Source organism: Aquarana catesbeiana, linkage group LG10 (genome assembly GCF_042186555.1).
Source record: "Aquarana catesbeiana isolate 2022-GZ linkage group LG10, ASM4218655v1, whole genome shotgun sequence".
In the NCBI taxonomy this organism is placed as follows: Eukaryota; Metazoa; Chordata; class Amphibia; order Anura; family Ranidae; genus Aquarana; species Aquarana catesbeiana.
Window position 1 is genome coordinate 188,334,287 of NC_133333.1, and position 15,834 is coordinate 188,350,120.

Sequence of the window (15,834 nt, forward strand, 5' to 3'; positions counted from 1 at the left end):
GTGGTCGTGGGACACGCTTGTCCTTTTTTTTGTCAGCTGGCCGTGTTGAGCCGCAACATGCAGAAGACTTGGTAGAGTGGATGACCAAGCCATCCTCATCCTCTCTCAACCAGGCTCAGGGTACTTTGTCTGGCAAAGCAGCTGCCAACGCAGCCTCTTCCCTCGGCTCAATGGCATCAGTCACTCCTTCCCTAGCCCCACCATGTCCTCCTGAGGAGTCCCCAGAACTGTTTGACCACAGTGTTGGGTACATGTTCCAGGAAGATGCCCAGCGTTTTGAAGGCTCTGATGATGGTACCCAGCTAGAGAAAGGCAGTAACGTGGGCCCAGAGAGAGGGGGTGCCCAAGAAGGACAGCAATCTGGCAGTCATGTTCCCCCAGCTGCAGCATTCTGCCAGCTTTGCTCCAGTGATGAGGAGGGAGGGGATGATGAGGTCACTGACTCCACGTGGGTGCCTGATAGGAGAGAGGAGGAGGAGGTACATCTCCAACGAGGCAGGATGCCTTCCAGGGGCCAGCTTAAGGGCAGCACACCAACTGCATCCCACCGCAGAGCTCCGCGTGTGCAGGGCGCTGCTGTCTCTGCACGTTATTCCAAAAGTTCTTTGGTGTGGGCCTTTTTTGAGATGAGTGCATCAGATCCCACCACTGCTATTTGCAACATATGTCTCAAGTGTATCTTGCGTGGCCAAAACATCATGCGCTTGGGCACCACATGCTTGGCCAGACATATGTCGACCTGCCATGCAGTTTGTTGGCAAGCGTACCTAAAAGACCCACACCAAAGAACAGAGTACCTCTCCTTGCTCCTCATCAGCTGGGATCTCCAACCACACTATACCTTCAGTCCTCTCTGAAACCTGCACTGAGAGGAATGAAGGTGTAGAATTAGGTGTGTCGCAGCCAAGTACTTGCAGGCAATCTGCTATCGGTACACTGACGTCAGATTGTACCAGGCAAATTTCCCTGCCCCAGCTGCTGCACCACCGAAAGAAGTTCGCTCCCAGCCATCCACATGCCCAGCGGTTGAATGCTAGCTTGGCTAAATTACTAGCACTTCAACTGCTGCCTTTTCAGTTGGTAGACTCTGCCCCCTTCTGTGAGTTTGTGGTAGTTGGAGTTGATGACACCAGCATCTCCTCACAGGATGTGTCCCAACAGTGTAATTCAGTCTTATCATTCTAATATGGCATATAAAGGGTTCCCAGAGTCTGTGTGTTTTGGGAGGACATGGAGCTGAATCCAAAGTAACACCAACCCCAGGGTCCCCAGGCATACAGCTCACAGAGAGCACCATTCCCACAAAAAATAGGGCCCATAATCGGTGGGCAAGAGGCTTGCGTTCAGTCCCCTCCAATAGCCTCTGTCCCGGGTGAGTCTGTCACACATACCTATCCATACTTTGCATACTCAGCCATGCATACCCATCCATGTTCTGCATACTCATCCATACTCTGCATACCCATTCATCCATCCATCCGTTCTCAGCCATGCATACCCATCCATACTCTGCATACTCAGCTATGCATACCCATCCATACTCTGCATGCTCATCCATACTCTGCATACCCATCCATCCATACTTGGCATACCCATCCATACTCGACATACCCATCCATACTCGGCAAACTCATCCATACTCGGCAAACCCATCCATACTTTGCATACCCATCTATCCATCCATCCATCCATACTCGGCATACCCATCCATACTCGGCATACCCATCCATACTTTGCATACTCATCCATACTCGGCATACCCATCCATCCATCCATACTCGGCATACCCATCCATACTCTGCATACCCATCCATACTCTGCATACCCATCCATACTCGGCATATCCATCCATACTCGGCATATCCATCCATACTCAGCACACCCATCCATACTCGGCACACCCATCCATCCATCCATACTCACCCATCCATACTCTGCATACTCATCCATCCATCCATGCTCACCCATCCATACTCAGCATACTCAACCATCCATCCATGCTCACCTATCCATACTCAGCATACTCATCCATCCATCCATCCTCATCCATACTCAGCATACTCATCCATCCATCCTCTTCCATACTCATCCATCCATCCATGTTCAGCCATCCATCCATCCTCAGCAATACTCATCCATCCATGCTCAGCCATCCCATCCACCCCATCCATAATTAGCCATACCCATCCATACTCAGCCATACCCAGCAATATTCAGCTGTACCCAGCCATACCCAGCCGTACCCGGTCATATTCAGCTGTACCCAGCCATACCCAGCCGTACCCAACTGCATTCAGCTATACCCAGCTGTACTCAGTCATACCCAGCCATACCATCTATACCCAGCCATACTAAGCCATACCCATCCGTAGTCAGCCGTACCCAGCCAACCCATCTATACCCAGCCATACTCAGCTGTACCCATCCGTACTCAGCCGTGCCCGGCCATACTCATTCATGCTCAGCCATCCCCATCCTCGGCTCATACATCCCCATTCATGCTCATCCATGCCACATCCATGCCACTACAGTGCCTCACAAAAGTGTAATAGGTAGTCAAATTAGATTTGAAACTTATGTCCCTAGAACACCTGATGGTGCTCCTTGCATGTTGGTCCTCTGTATGTGGCCAGGCTGTGGAAAACTCTCACATATGTGGTATCACCGTACTCAGGAGGAGTAGGAGAATCTGTTTTTGGGAAGAAGAGGGTAGTGAACATACCATTCCTGAGCCAGTGGAAAAGAGAAAGCGAAGAGTTAAGCATCCTATCAAGAGACCGAACCGTGATGTGTTGGGTTAGAGCACCGAAGACATTATCCTCACCCCTCAAGGGACTCTTGCAGAGCCTGACCTTCTCACCACAGATTTGGTGAAGGGCAACCTTAACTCACCTCCTGGCACAACTAGCTGGGCCATTCCAATCAGGGTGTCCTGTAGGCAGGACAACCTTCCTTCCTATGTTTATTGATGGGAGGTTCCTCTGCCAGGTCCTTATGAAAATGCAAGTTGTTTGTTTTCCTGTATATACTAACCTGTTTTTTCTCTGCATGTATTTGAAAGAATGTACCAGGTCAAGGACTGTTATTTCTTTTGGGGACCAAATGTTCTTTGGTGGGGGGAGTGTGTAGCAGGGAGCTGGTTATCTTACCTGCAATATCAGAAAACACTCTGCAACATCATTGCAGTGAGATTGCTTTCCTCTAGTGCCAGCTTAGACTATGTGTCATCACATCCTGCCAGCAGAATGTTTTCCACCAGGGAGCAAAGCATACAGAGAATTGTAGTCCCAGGACTCAAGTTTCACATTCAGATTGAACTGTGAAGATTCAGCGCCTCCGTCTTAGTGGTGTTGATTTTGTACCCGGATAGAGCACTGAATTTTGATAATAAGTTGTGTAGAGATGGCAGGGATATATGTAGGTTGGTGAGAGTCAATAGGATGTCATCCGCAAATAGGGATAATTTGTGTTCCCTATGACGCATGGGTATGCCTCGGATGTCGGGATGAGACCGGATAGCCTCTGCTAGGGGTTCCAAACAGAGGATTAAATGTAATGGGGAAAGGGGGCAACTCTGCCTGGTGCCGTTAGATATTGGGAAGGTCTGAGACAAAAAAGAGGCCACCCAGGCCTGGGATGAGGGGTTAGAATAAAGAGTTTGTAGGGCAGATATTAAAAGGCCTCAGAAGCTGAATTTGGTTAGGGTGGCAAACATGTAGGGCCAGCTTAGTCTGTCAAAGGTCTTCTGGGTGTCTAAGCTAAGGATCAGGGCAGGTCTGCCTACTCTATTTAGCATGTCTATGAGATCTATGGTGCGTCTGGTATTGTCTCCTACATGTCTGGTGGGAACAAAGCCTACTTGGTCTTTGTCAAACAGTTTTCTTAGGAATTGGGATAAACGGTTGGCTAGGATCTTCATAAATAAATTGTAGTCTGAGTTTAAGAGAGCAATCGGTCTATAATTATCTGGAAGGGATGGGTCTTTACCCAGTTTAGGTATGACTGAGATGTAGGAGTGGAGAAAGGAATGGTGGGGAAGCTTGCCTTGTAGAAGGGAGTTAAATAAAGACAATAGATAGGATGTTAAGGTTGATGAAAACGTCTTGTAGTAAGAATGAGGAAGACCGTCTGGTCCAGGGGATTTGCGTGAGGGTAAGTGCTTAATAGTGTCTGCCAGCTCGTCTTCAGTAATGGGGCATTTCGTGTTAATAAGTCTGTCTTGGCCAGCTTAGGAAGCTGAATATCGTCCAAAAAAATATCGAACGATCCTTGGTTGAAAGGGGGATGTAGAGCAGGGGTTAGACAGTTGTATAATTTTTCATAAAAGTCGCCAAAGACCCGGGTCATAGTTTGAGGACAATGGGTGGGCGTACCATCCAACTGTTTCAAGTGGTTAGGATAGGAATGGAAGGGTCTAGGGTTGAATCTGGAGACCAACATTCTGTGAGGCTTATTGGAGAACTCTTAAATTTTTTTGTTTCACCCAGAGAAGGGACTTAGCTATACCCGTCATGTCCAAAGATTGTATCTGATTTCTCAGTGAGGTTACTGCCTTCAGTTGAGCCATTGTGGGGGAAAGTACCAGAGAGCGCTCGGTGTCTTGCAATTTAGCTAATAAAGAGGATTTTAAAAAGTTTGTGTCTTTCTTCCTGCGAGAACTAACAGAAATACATTTCTCCCTGAAGAAGGCCTTATGGGCCTCCCATAGAATGGATGGACTGGACACAGAACCTGCATTGAGCTGAAAGTATTCAGTTAGTGCCGAGAGAAGTTTTCTGTTTGGTTTCTGTGTGGTTCAATAGGGACTCATTGGGCCTCCAATGGCATGTCTTGGAGAATGCAGTGGAGAGGGAAAAGTCTAGAGTTAGGGGAGCATGATCCAACCAGGTGATGGTACCCAAGTCAGAAGACACCAGAAGAAATAATCTAGTCTGGAGAACATTTTGTGAGGGGTGGGGGGAGTAGAACAAGTACTGTGTGCTGGTGGGGTGTTTAATCCTCCAAGCGTCAAATAGATGGTGAGCCCGTGTCAATTGAGGAGGAGGCTAGGGATTTGCATAGGGAGAGGTAGTTTAGTTTGGAATAGAGATCTCCTGTCCCTTGTGGGAGAAAGGATAGCATTGAAGTTGCCACCTACAATCGTAAAGGGCCTGGAGAAACATTGTAACATATTATTATTATTATATAGTATTTATATAACGCCGACAGTTTACGCAGTGCTTTACAACATTAGGGCAGACAGTACAATTACAATACAATTCAATACATTGGAGAATCAGAGCCCTGCTCGTTAGAGCTTACAATCTAGGAGGGAGGGTATATTGAATGTTCCAGTAAGAAATTTAAGCTGACCCAAATTGGGTGCATCAACTTTCATAAGGGTGGGAGGGCTAGACATGAAAATACATTGCAAAATTAAATATCTACCATGTGGGTCCAAATGTGAGAACTGGATCTGGAGAGGACAGGAGCATCTGACTAGCACTGCAACTCCAGCCTTACCAGATGAGTCCGAAGCCACATATGAAGCCAGGAAGTGCTTGAAAGCGAATTTCTGGCTTGGAAGTGAGTCTCCTGAATCAGGATTATGTCCGCGCCGGAGGTCCTAAACACCTTCAGAGCCAACCATTGTTTCTTGATGGAGTTAAAACCCTTCATGTTATAGGACAATATCTTCAGAGCCATAGTTGGGTTAAGCTAGTAAGCCATATTACCTTCAGTGTATTGGGAGTTACCTCTATGGTACGGGAACAGAGCAATAACCTTATATTTATTAATACAGTATATTGTAACCTGAGGGAAAAAAGATGCATAATAACATCAAAAATGTAAAATAAAAGAGAAAAAATTGAAAAACCAGGAGGGTCCATGGAAAAAATAAATGAAAAGAGATCAGTAGTGTGGGAACAAGCAGACCGTGACAACGTAAAAAGGTAGAACATGAACTACAGTTGCAGGCCTGAGAGGCAATAGCTCTCAGGGATCCTTTTATATATAAAAATCCGCGCTCAGGACAGACAAAAGGCTGCTGCCTATCTCAAATTAGTGCCCCTAAGGGTCTAATTAAGGAATCAATAAATAATTAAAGAGATAAAGATGGCGCTGCCCTCTAAATAACTAAATAATAAACTAAGGTCTAAGTGGGGCCAAGATATATGGAAATTGTATCACTGCTATTAATGTACAGAATAAACAATCTGTATATCAAGACAATTAAGATATTGAACCTGTAATACAAGTGTGATACCGGGAATGCAAAACCGGTGTATGAAAATTAAGAACAACAAAGAAAATTTTTTGAAAAAATATTATAAAAAATACACCAATAGTGCAAAAATATTGGGACAAAATGGCGTCTCCCTCGCTGAAAAATTTTTTGAAAGTGTGAAAAATATGTAAAAAATATTATCAGTGCTATGTTAATGGAGCTCCCATAAAACTAAGTGATACAAAATATAAGTGAAAAAAATCCTCAAAATTATTGTGACATAGAGCCCTATGGTGAATTCAAAGTGACGAGCTCCTTAGTATGTGTCTTATACTATATATTCTCCATGCGTACCCAGCATAAAAAACAATCCCAGATTTCTTATTAACAAAATATGAAAATCAAATATTATAGAAATAAAAACTGGTGTAAATAAATTTCTAACGAATAAGTGATTAATTCTGTGCAAACAATAATAAAATAAGTTCAATATTTTTCACTCCTTGGGAATTGCTATCCGTGACTTCTGTGCTTGTAGTTCAGAATGGTGACTTGAGGTGCTCTGCCCCCCAGTGCTCCCCCACTCACCAGAGTTGATCACCCCTACAGGGGTACCGAGCGATAAAGTGGGTGCTCTTGGGGTAGTTGTTGTTGTTCTCTCCTCTTGAATTGCTGTTACTTGATTCAATGCGATCCTTGATAAGTAATCCTGGTTAAGCAGTGTGCTTCAGCCTGACATAATCACTCCATGCCTCCTTAGCTGTAAAACTCTCCGGAATACCCAGAACCAGGAGAAAAACAAAGAGGCTGCCTTCGTGAAGTATGTCAAATAAGTTTTATTAGATAAACTTTAATCCAGTCCAATACTGATGGTAGATGATAAAAAACTAAGCAGAAAATTAAACCGGAACCGCTGTATGCAAGGATAGGACCAAACACAAGCTGTATGCGTGCGTTCCACCTTGCGTTCCAGCATCCACTTCCTGATCTGACGTGTGAGCGTGACTCCGCCTTACGCGTTTCGTCATCGGACGTTTTCAAAAGCGGTGACGACGCTCACGCCTCACACTCTAATGTAGTCCTACGGCAAACAACAGCCCTCCCACAATTATGGTAATATCGCTCGGGGGGTAGGGACATGTTGAAGCCGAGGGAAACCCACATTACACCACATACATATGCTAAAAATACGATCTGTACTCTGCAATAGTAATTAAAAGTAAACTTTGTACAGGTCATAAAAAATAGATGCAATGTAAATCATACCAGGTTGAGAGCTTATAGGCATGGGATAATAAGTGTCTATTGGTTACTGGAATGTACAATTATAAGAAGAAATTTATTAACATAATATAATTTAATAAAATGAAAATAAAATTAAAATTAAAATAAAAGTAAAGGTCAGAATATAAATAAAATCCCCAAATAACATATGATATGGTGCACTCACTTAAGCTACCCATAATAGGCACTTGCTATGTTGCTATTATTTATGAGCCATATAATTAATATTTAAAATATATGTAATCTATACTCTGGCTAGTTTAACAAAATTTATATGTGTGTTGATAGATATTAATATTTAATGTTTTAAAATCTTTAAAAATATTTTAGTAAAAATATCTTAATAAAAAAATTTTTAATAAAAAAAAAAAATTTTTTATTTATTTATTTATTATATCTTATTTAAAATTATTGTCTTACTAAAATAGTGAACCTAACAGGTACTTATTACCCACCAAAAAATAGAAGGCAAGTGTAAATAGATGGATGAACCGACTCAGGTTAAATTATCAACTCCAGGTACTTAAATAGAAGACAGATATAAAGAAATGGATGAACCGACTCAAGATATATTATCAACTGTAGGTATTTGGGGGCTATAAGGTTCTGTATCTACAGATGTTTACATGTAAAAGAAGGGCGGAGCTTCATAAGTGTATATAACAAGTATTCACTCATGTGAATTCACTCATCAAGTCACCATTCTGAACTACAAGCACAGAAGTCACGGATAGCAATTCCCAAGGAGTGAAAAATATTGAACTTATTTTATTATTGTTTGCACAGAATTAATCACTTATTCGTTAGAAATTTATTTACACCAGTTTTTATTTCTATAATATTTGATTTTCATATTTTGTTAATAAGAAATCTGGGATTGTTTTTTATGCTGGGTACGCATGGAGAATATATAGTATAAGACACATACTAAGGAGCTCGTCACTTTGAATTCACCATAGGGCTCTATGTCACAATAATTTTGAGGATTTTTTTCACTTATATTTTGTATCACTTAGTTTTATGGGAGCTCCATTAACATAGCACTGATAATATTTTTTACATATTTTTCACACTTTCAAAAAATTTTTCAGCGAGGGAGACGCCATTTTGTCCCAATATTTTTGCACTATTGGTGTATTTTTTATAATATTTTTTCAAAAAATTTTCTTTGTTGTTCTTAATTTTCATACACCGGTTTTGCATTCCCGGTATCACACTTGTATTACAGGTTCAATATCTTAATTGTCTTGATATACAGATTGTTTATTCTGTACATTAATAGCAGTGATACAATTTCCATATATCTTGGCCCCACTTAGACCTTAGTTTATTATTTAGTTATTTAGAGGGCAGCGCCATCTTTATCTCTTTAATTATTTATTGATTCCTCAGGGATCCTTGACCACAGTCAAAGGATATATGAGGGAGCAAGGCGGCCTCCAGTGGGTCGAGCCGCTCCATCTATGGCTTGAACAAGCAAAAGTCTCCTCTTATACCTTCTATGGGTTAGCCAAAAAAAAAACTAACTGTTTAAGGCACCTCAGTGGGAGAAAACAAAATAAAAATGCAAAAATACAAGGAAAAAAACCCTGTGTATCTGGAGAGTAGGGGGAGGATAGCAAAGCATACCCATGTGAGGGATAACAGGTTGCCGGGGGCACAGAGAGCATTGTGGTGTGGAGTAGGCTTTCGTTCCTCTTCCTCGCACCAGGGTCCAGATCCGAGAGGGGGCCATGGGAGCCCGGGGAGTGGTGGGAATTGGCTGGCCATCTTCCGCTGGCAGTGGTGGAAGGCCCAGATTCTTGAGGAAGGAGTCCCCTTCTTGCAGGTCCCGGAGGATATGTTGGACTCCCTCTTTTGTGACGGAGAGACGGAATGGGAATTCCCAGTAATAAGGAATCTTGTGTTGTTGGAGATAAGTGATAAGCCGCAAGGTGCGTCTTTTAGCCAGGCTGATTGGGGAGAGGTCACTAAAGATTTGAATTCTGTTCCCCTTGTAGTCAATGTGAGACCTGTTGCGGGCAGGCAGAATGAGCGCTTCCTTGCTCTCATAGTAGTGGAATCTCACTACGATATCCCGAGGTCTAGCTCCCGCTGGGGGTTTACAAACCAGGGATCTGAGGGCACGATCCATACGCCAGTCTATGTCCACTATGTCTGGTGCATGATTGTTCAACAGGCCCAGAAGGTATGATCTGATGTTGTCAGACACCTTTTCTGATACTCCAGAGATCCTAAGGTTTTCCATCTCTCTCTGTTTTCCAGATCTTCCTGCTGGAGTTTTAGTTGAGAATCAGAGTGTTTAAGGGACACATTCTCCTCTTCTAGAGGTTGCAGATAGTGGATGGTCTCATCAAATGTTGTCTCAAGCGTGGCCGTACGTTCACCTAGCTCATTTATTTCGCCCCTGAGTTCTCTGGAGATCTTCCCCACTTCTTGAGCTATGCCCCTGGTGAGCTGCTGTGCAAGGGCCTGGAGCTTGAAATCCAGCAGTTCAGGTGTTAATAATGCTTGGGGGGATGAGGGGTGCTGTGAGGAGGGAGCTGGCTGTGTGCTATCTTCCGCCATCAGGGTGCGGACGTAGTCTTCTGGGTCCCCCTGTGAAATTAAGACCGGGGATTGGGGCCTAGTTAAATAGCGGTCCATGGTGACAGTAGGCCGCGGGGCTGCAGGGGTCCGGTAGTATTGTCTCGGATTTTGACCATGAGGTGCCCGGATGTCTGAGGGGCTAGTGTGGCTTACACCTGTGGTGAGGGGTAAGCCACAGGGGTAAGCGGCGGTTGCATATACGTAGTTATGTACAGGGTGATGAAGGGTGACGCAGGTCCGGAGATCAGTGATCACGCGTCCGCCATCATGAAGAGCTGCGCATGCACCGCCTTATTGGATATGTTTTATAGCAGAAATTTTTTTAAAAATTTCAAAATTGTCAGTCTTTTTTGTTTGTAGCGTAAAAAACAAATGATGTGGTGATCAAATACCACCAAAAGAAAGCTCCATTTGTGGGGGAAAAAAATTACATACATTCTATTTGGGTACAGAGTCGCATGACTGCGCAATTATCAGTTAAAGTAACGCAGTGCCGTATCGCAAAAAAAATGGCCTGGTCATGAAGGGGAGGTCAAGCGGTTAAATAAAATGCTATGATCGGATGCCGTGGACACTGCTGTGTCCTGCAGTTATTTTGGGTGGAAGGATGGAACTAAAGTGTGTGTGGTCGGGGACCCAGTCACACTCCTGGAAGTACTGAACGCTGATGATTCTGACTGTAGCACTTCAACAAAACCATCAGCAAGTTAAGTATAAAATTTCTGAGAACTGACTTTATGATTTAGTTTGAGTTATAATCAGTGTTGTTTTAAGTATGTGCTCCCCGTGTGTGCTCCTTTGAGGGACTATAGAATTTTACTAATAAAACCTTACGTTTTATTACCATGATTCTCTCATTAGCTGTCCTTTTTACATTTTATTACTTTTTATAGATATACATTTTAATACTTACTATCCAAGAAATGTGTATTAGATGAGAGATTTATGTTTTATATTTTTGATTTCTATTAAGATTACACTAATTGGATTCATATTTCTAAATGTTACAACACCGCACGGCTTCCAGTTTCAGGGTGTGGAACAAGATCTACATTTTAGAATGTCACATGCTCTGCGACTACGTAGTTATAACAATGACACACATGCTGAAACTTTCACAGATTCATGCTAGGGATGGCCCTGAAAATCCACATATGAGTCAATGATTTTATACCTAAACTCTATTAAAAAAAGAGGTCATATGACATACATTTCCTTCAATAATTGCTCTGTCTCATTAAATGAATGACATTTTTTTCTTTTTTTTACTTTTCATTTTTCCTTTTTTTAGCTTGGTTTGCTTTGCTGGGTGGCTTTTTAGTTGGTACCAAGACTTTGAAAACAATGCATTTACATTTTAGGGAAACTACAGCTAAAAGTTTTTTTTTTTAACCCAAAAACAAAATGTATTAATTTGCAGCTTACCATTTCTTAGATGCGATGGTTGCATTCGTTTTCTTTTTTAGGGTTTCCCCCCTTTGTTTTTTACCTGAGGATCCTGCCATAAATTATGTCTGGGTTTTTTTCAGCTTCCTTCAACAGAACAAGCTGTCCATACAAAGTAGCTGTTAAAAGGGTTCAAATAAACCATTTAACATGGACGGGGTGCTTACAATGGCCAGCGCTTACTCTTTTATGTTAAAACATTTATCCCAAAAAGAAAAAATTTTTCTGCAACTACCTATAAAGAATTAGCTGAAGTTCAGTTTCAATTTGTTAGTCAAGTCCTTTTAAATCTGCTAGTCTAACACAACCCTTCCCCTAGTATGACAATAATGCTGTACAAAGGTGTCTGCTATACTATTTAATCTAGAGTACAGACACCCCATTGCTGGCTACACATAATACAATTTTCTGTTACAATTTTCCTTTACCAAAACCATGTAATATGAGGTCAAACCTAAACACTTTTAAATTGTATGCAATCAGGCCGGCCCTTGTACTACATAGTAGAAATAAATCTAAAGTGATTTGAACAAGAAAATTGTATAATGTGTAGCCAGCTAAAGACAGGAGGTGTGTTAATGGCCAGATTACCCGGTGAAATAAAGGAGAAAATAAGCCTAAAAAGAAAAATGCAGCCACCACATCTAAGGGTTGGTAAACTGCAGTATATTAAATGTTTTGTTTTTGGGTTTAACATGTTTGTTATTGCTGTTGCTCTCTAATTAGGGGAATTTCCCTTATATTTTGTTCAAATGACAGCACAGAATGACACACATGATTATAATAGACACAAAGAAATCAACATACCATTAGGATGGAACTGGGGCTTATTGGTCAAAACCAGAGAAAAAAACAAAAAAAACAAAACTGGAGTTTATTCAGGTTCCACCTTTCATTCCGCCTAAGTTCACACTTGTGCGATGTGGGAACCAGCGCGATTACAGCGCCGGTTCCCACATCGCTTCTCTCCCGCAGGCAGTTCACACTGCCCTCTGCGAGCCGCTGCGGGTGTCAATACAATGTTAATGATACCCCTAGATCGGTTCACAGATCGCAGTGTGAACTGTGAACTCACACAGGAATCGGATCGCGAACACCCATGCAATCCGATTTCAGTGCGAGGGAAAAAAAGTCCCTGAACTTTTTTTTCTGTGAATCTAATGTGAGTTCAGCCATACAACTGTATGGCTGAGCTCGCATCGCACAGACATCGCATGTGATCACATATATGTGAACCTAGGCTCAATGGCAAAAGTATGCGGGAATGATGATTGGTTGCTATGGGCAATGTCACATTGGGGTTCATTTACTAAAGTCAAATAGACTGTGCCCTTTGCAAGTGCAGATGCACTCTGCAAAGGCATTTGCTCCAGAACTTAGTAAATGAGGGGGAGCTCTGCTGATTCCATCATCCAATCATGCAATAAAGCAACACTGTTGTTTCTTTTAATTTTCCTAGCATGCGATTGGGTATTCTTTGAAAAGTCAAGCTTTACCTCATATACTAAGATCTGGAGGAAATGCCCTTGCAGAGTCCAACTGCACTTGCAAAGTGCACCGTTTATTTGCTTTCAGTAAATCAAACCCATTGTGACAGTTTTCACTGCATAACACAGCAACAAGATCCTAATACCATGAAACAAATGAACAGACCATTTAAAGTGATATTAAAGGACATTTAAAAAACTAGCAAACGCGTCATACTAACCAGCTCTGTTCGAGGTTTTTACACAGAGCAGCCCGGATCCTCCTCTTCTCGGGTCCCCCATGCTCCTGGGTCCTTCCTACTGCCTCCCAGTGCTCCCTGAGCAAGCAGCTTGCTATGGGGGAACCCAAGCAGGCTCACTCCTGAGCCACTGCTCTGTGTGTTCAATCACACACAGAGCAGTGGCTTGGCCCCACCCCCTCTCTCTCCTCATTGGCTCACTGCCTGTGATTAAAAGCAACAGTGGCCAATGGCTCCTGCTGCTGTCTCAGCCAATGAGGAGGGAGAGCCTCTGGAGAGCTGAGGCTCTTGTGCACATCGCTGGATTGCAATGGGGCTCAGATAAGTATTGGGGGGACTGCTGCACGGAGAAGGTTTTTTTATCTTTATGCATATGATGCATGCAAGTAAAAAACCTTGAGCTTTTAAAACCACTTTAAATTAAGCATTTGACATGTATCTATCTATATACAGTACCAATCTATATTTAAAGTGTACTGTATGAGTGAGAGGAAATCTAACAGAGCTCTAGATAACAGTGTAAAATTACAGGGGTTCTAACCCTCCCTCCAAACCCTGGCAGAACATACCTTTTATCAGATTGTGTTGCCCTAGAAATCCATATTACATATACACCATTTAAGAATGCTTATTAAACATTTCTCACAATCAGATAATCTACAGTCTTGTGTAGAACCCAAAAACCATTGATGGCTTTCTCAAATGAGGTCTGTCTAGATTAATGTGTATTCATCCTGTGTAAATTGTTCTGAAGAGTGCGTAATAAGATTTCTCAGGCTAGTTACTTATTTTTCAGAATAGGAGCTGGTTAATGAGTTAGAATTTAACCGATATATATCAATATTTCAGTATTTACCTGGTTTGAAAGAAGAAGGAATAAAAATCATATTGATTAGTTCTGAACATAATAAAATCATGATCCTAGCATTTTCATAATTTAAAGGCTAATCCCAGGTAAAGAAAGAATAATATTTTTTTACAGACCAGGAAAGAGTAAAAATTTCTTTTAGGTTTCTATTCGCCTTTGAGCTTGTTGGAATTTTTTTTTCTCTGCACTTCCTGCCCCTTAGGACAAAAAATGAGGAAGGTTAGTTGTCACCAGGACATAAAGCCTATACATCAATAAAAATGTCAAGAGTAGGGATGAGCTGAACACCCCCCTGTTCGGTTCGCACCAGAACATGCGAACAGGCAAAAAATTTGTTCGAACACGCGAACACCGTTAAAGTCTATGGGTCACAAACATGAATAATCAAAATTGCTAATTTTAAAGGGTAATATGCAAGTTATTGTCATAAAAAGTGTTTGGGGACCTGGGTCCTGCCCAGGGGACATATATCAATGCAAGAAAAAGTTTTAAAAACGGCCGTTTTTTCAGGAGCAGTGATTTTAATAATGCTTAAAGTGAAACAATAAAAGTGTAATATTCCTTTAAATTTCGTACCTGGGGGGTGTCTATAGTATGCCTGTAAAGGGGCGCATGTTTCCCGTGTTTAGAACAGTCTGACAGCAAAATGACATTTCAAAGGAAAAAAAGTCATTTAAAACTACTCGCAGCTATTAATGAATTGCCGGTCTGACAAGACACATAAAAGTTTATCATTGATAAAAACGGCATGGGAATTCCCCACAGGGGAACTCTGAACCAAAATTTTTTAAAAAATGATGTGGGGGTACCCCTAAATTCCATACCAGGCCTTTCAGATCTGGTATGGATATTAAGGGGAACTCTGGCCAAGATTTAAAAAAAAAATGGCGTGGGGTCCCTCTCAAAATCTATACCAGACCCTTCAGGTCTGCTATGGATTTTAAGGGGAACCCCGCGCCAAAATTTAAAAAAATGGCGTGGGGTCTCCCCAAAAATCCATACCAGACCCTTATCCGAGCACTCAACCTGGCAGGCCGCAGGAAAAGAGGGGGGACGAGAGAGCGGCCCCCCTCCTGAACCGTACCAGGCCACATGGCCTCAACATTGGGAGGGTGCTTTGGGGTAGCCCCCCAAAACACCTTGTCCCCATGTTGATGGGGACAAGGGCCTCATCCCCACAACCCTTGCCCTGTGGTTGTGGGGGTCTGCGGGCGGGGGGCTTATCAGAATCTGGAAACCCCCTTTAACAAGGGGACCCCCAGATCCTGGCCCTCCCCCCTGTGTGAAATGGTAAGGGGGTACAAAAGTACCCCTACCATTTCACAAAAAAAGTGTTAAAAATGACAAGAGACAGTTTTTGACAGTTCCTTTATTTAAATGCTTATTCTTTCTTCTATCTTCTATCTTCCTTCGGTTTCTTCCTCAATCTTCTTTTTCTTCTGGTTCTTCTGGTTCTTCCTCCGGTGTTCTCGTCCGGCATCTTCCTCCGTGGCGCCGGCGTCTTCTTCCCTTCGTTTTCTGGGCCACTCCACATCCAGCATGATGGGATGGGAGGCTCCCGCTGTGTGATGCTTCTCCTCTTCTGACGGTTCTTATATAACGGAGGGCGGGGCCACCCAGTGACCCCGCCCCCCTCTGACGCACGGTGACTTCCCTATCCGCCCCCCTCTGACGTCACGGGGAATGCTACAGGGAAGTCCCGCAGAATTTGCT

At 42.7% G+C, this 15,834-nt stretch overlaps 1 protein-coding gene across 1 annotated transcript in view; it reads right to left on the reverse strand.

The window, feature by feature from the left end:
- LOC141109869 (uncharacterized) overlaps nt 1-9,626 on the reverse strand; it is a 71,423-nt gene extending 61,797 nt beyond the window's left edge. Inside the window, exon 1 of the mRNA XM_073601128.1 lies at nt 9,122-9,626. Coding sequence (XP_073457229.1) covers nt 9,122-9,626 — 505 coding nt within the window. The remainder of the gene's footprint in view (nt 1-9,121) is intronic.
- Nucleotides 9,627-15,834: the final 6,208 nt, after the last annotated feature.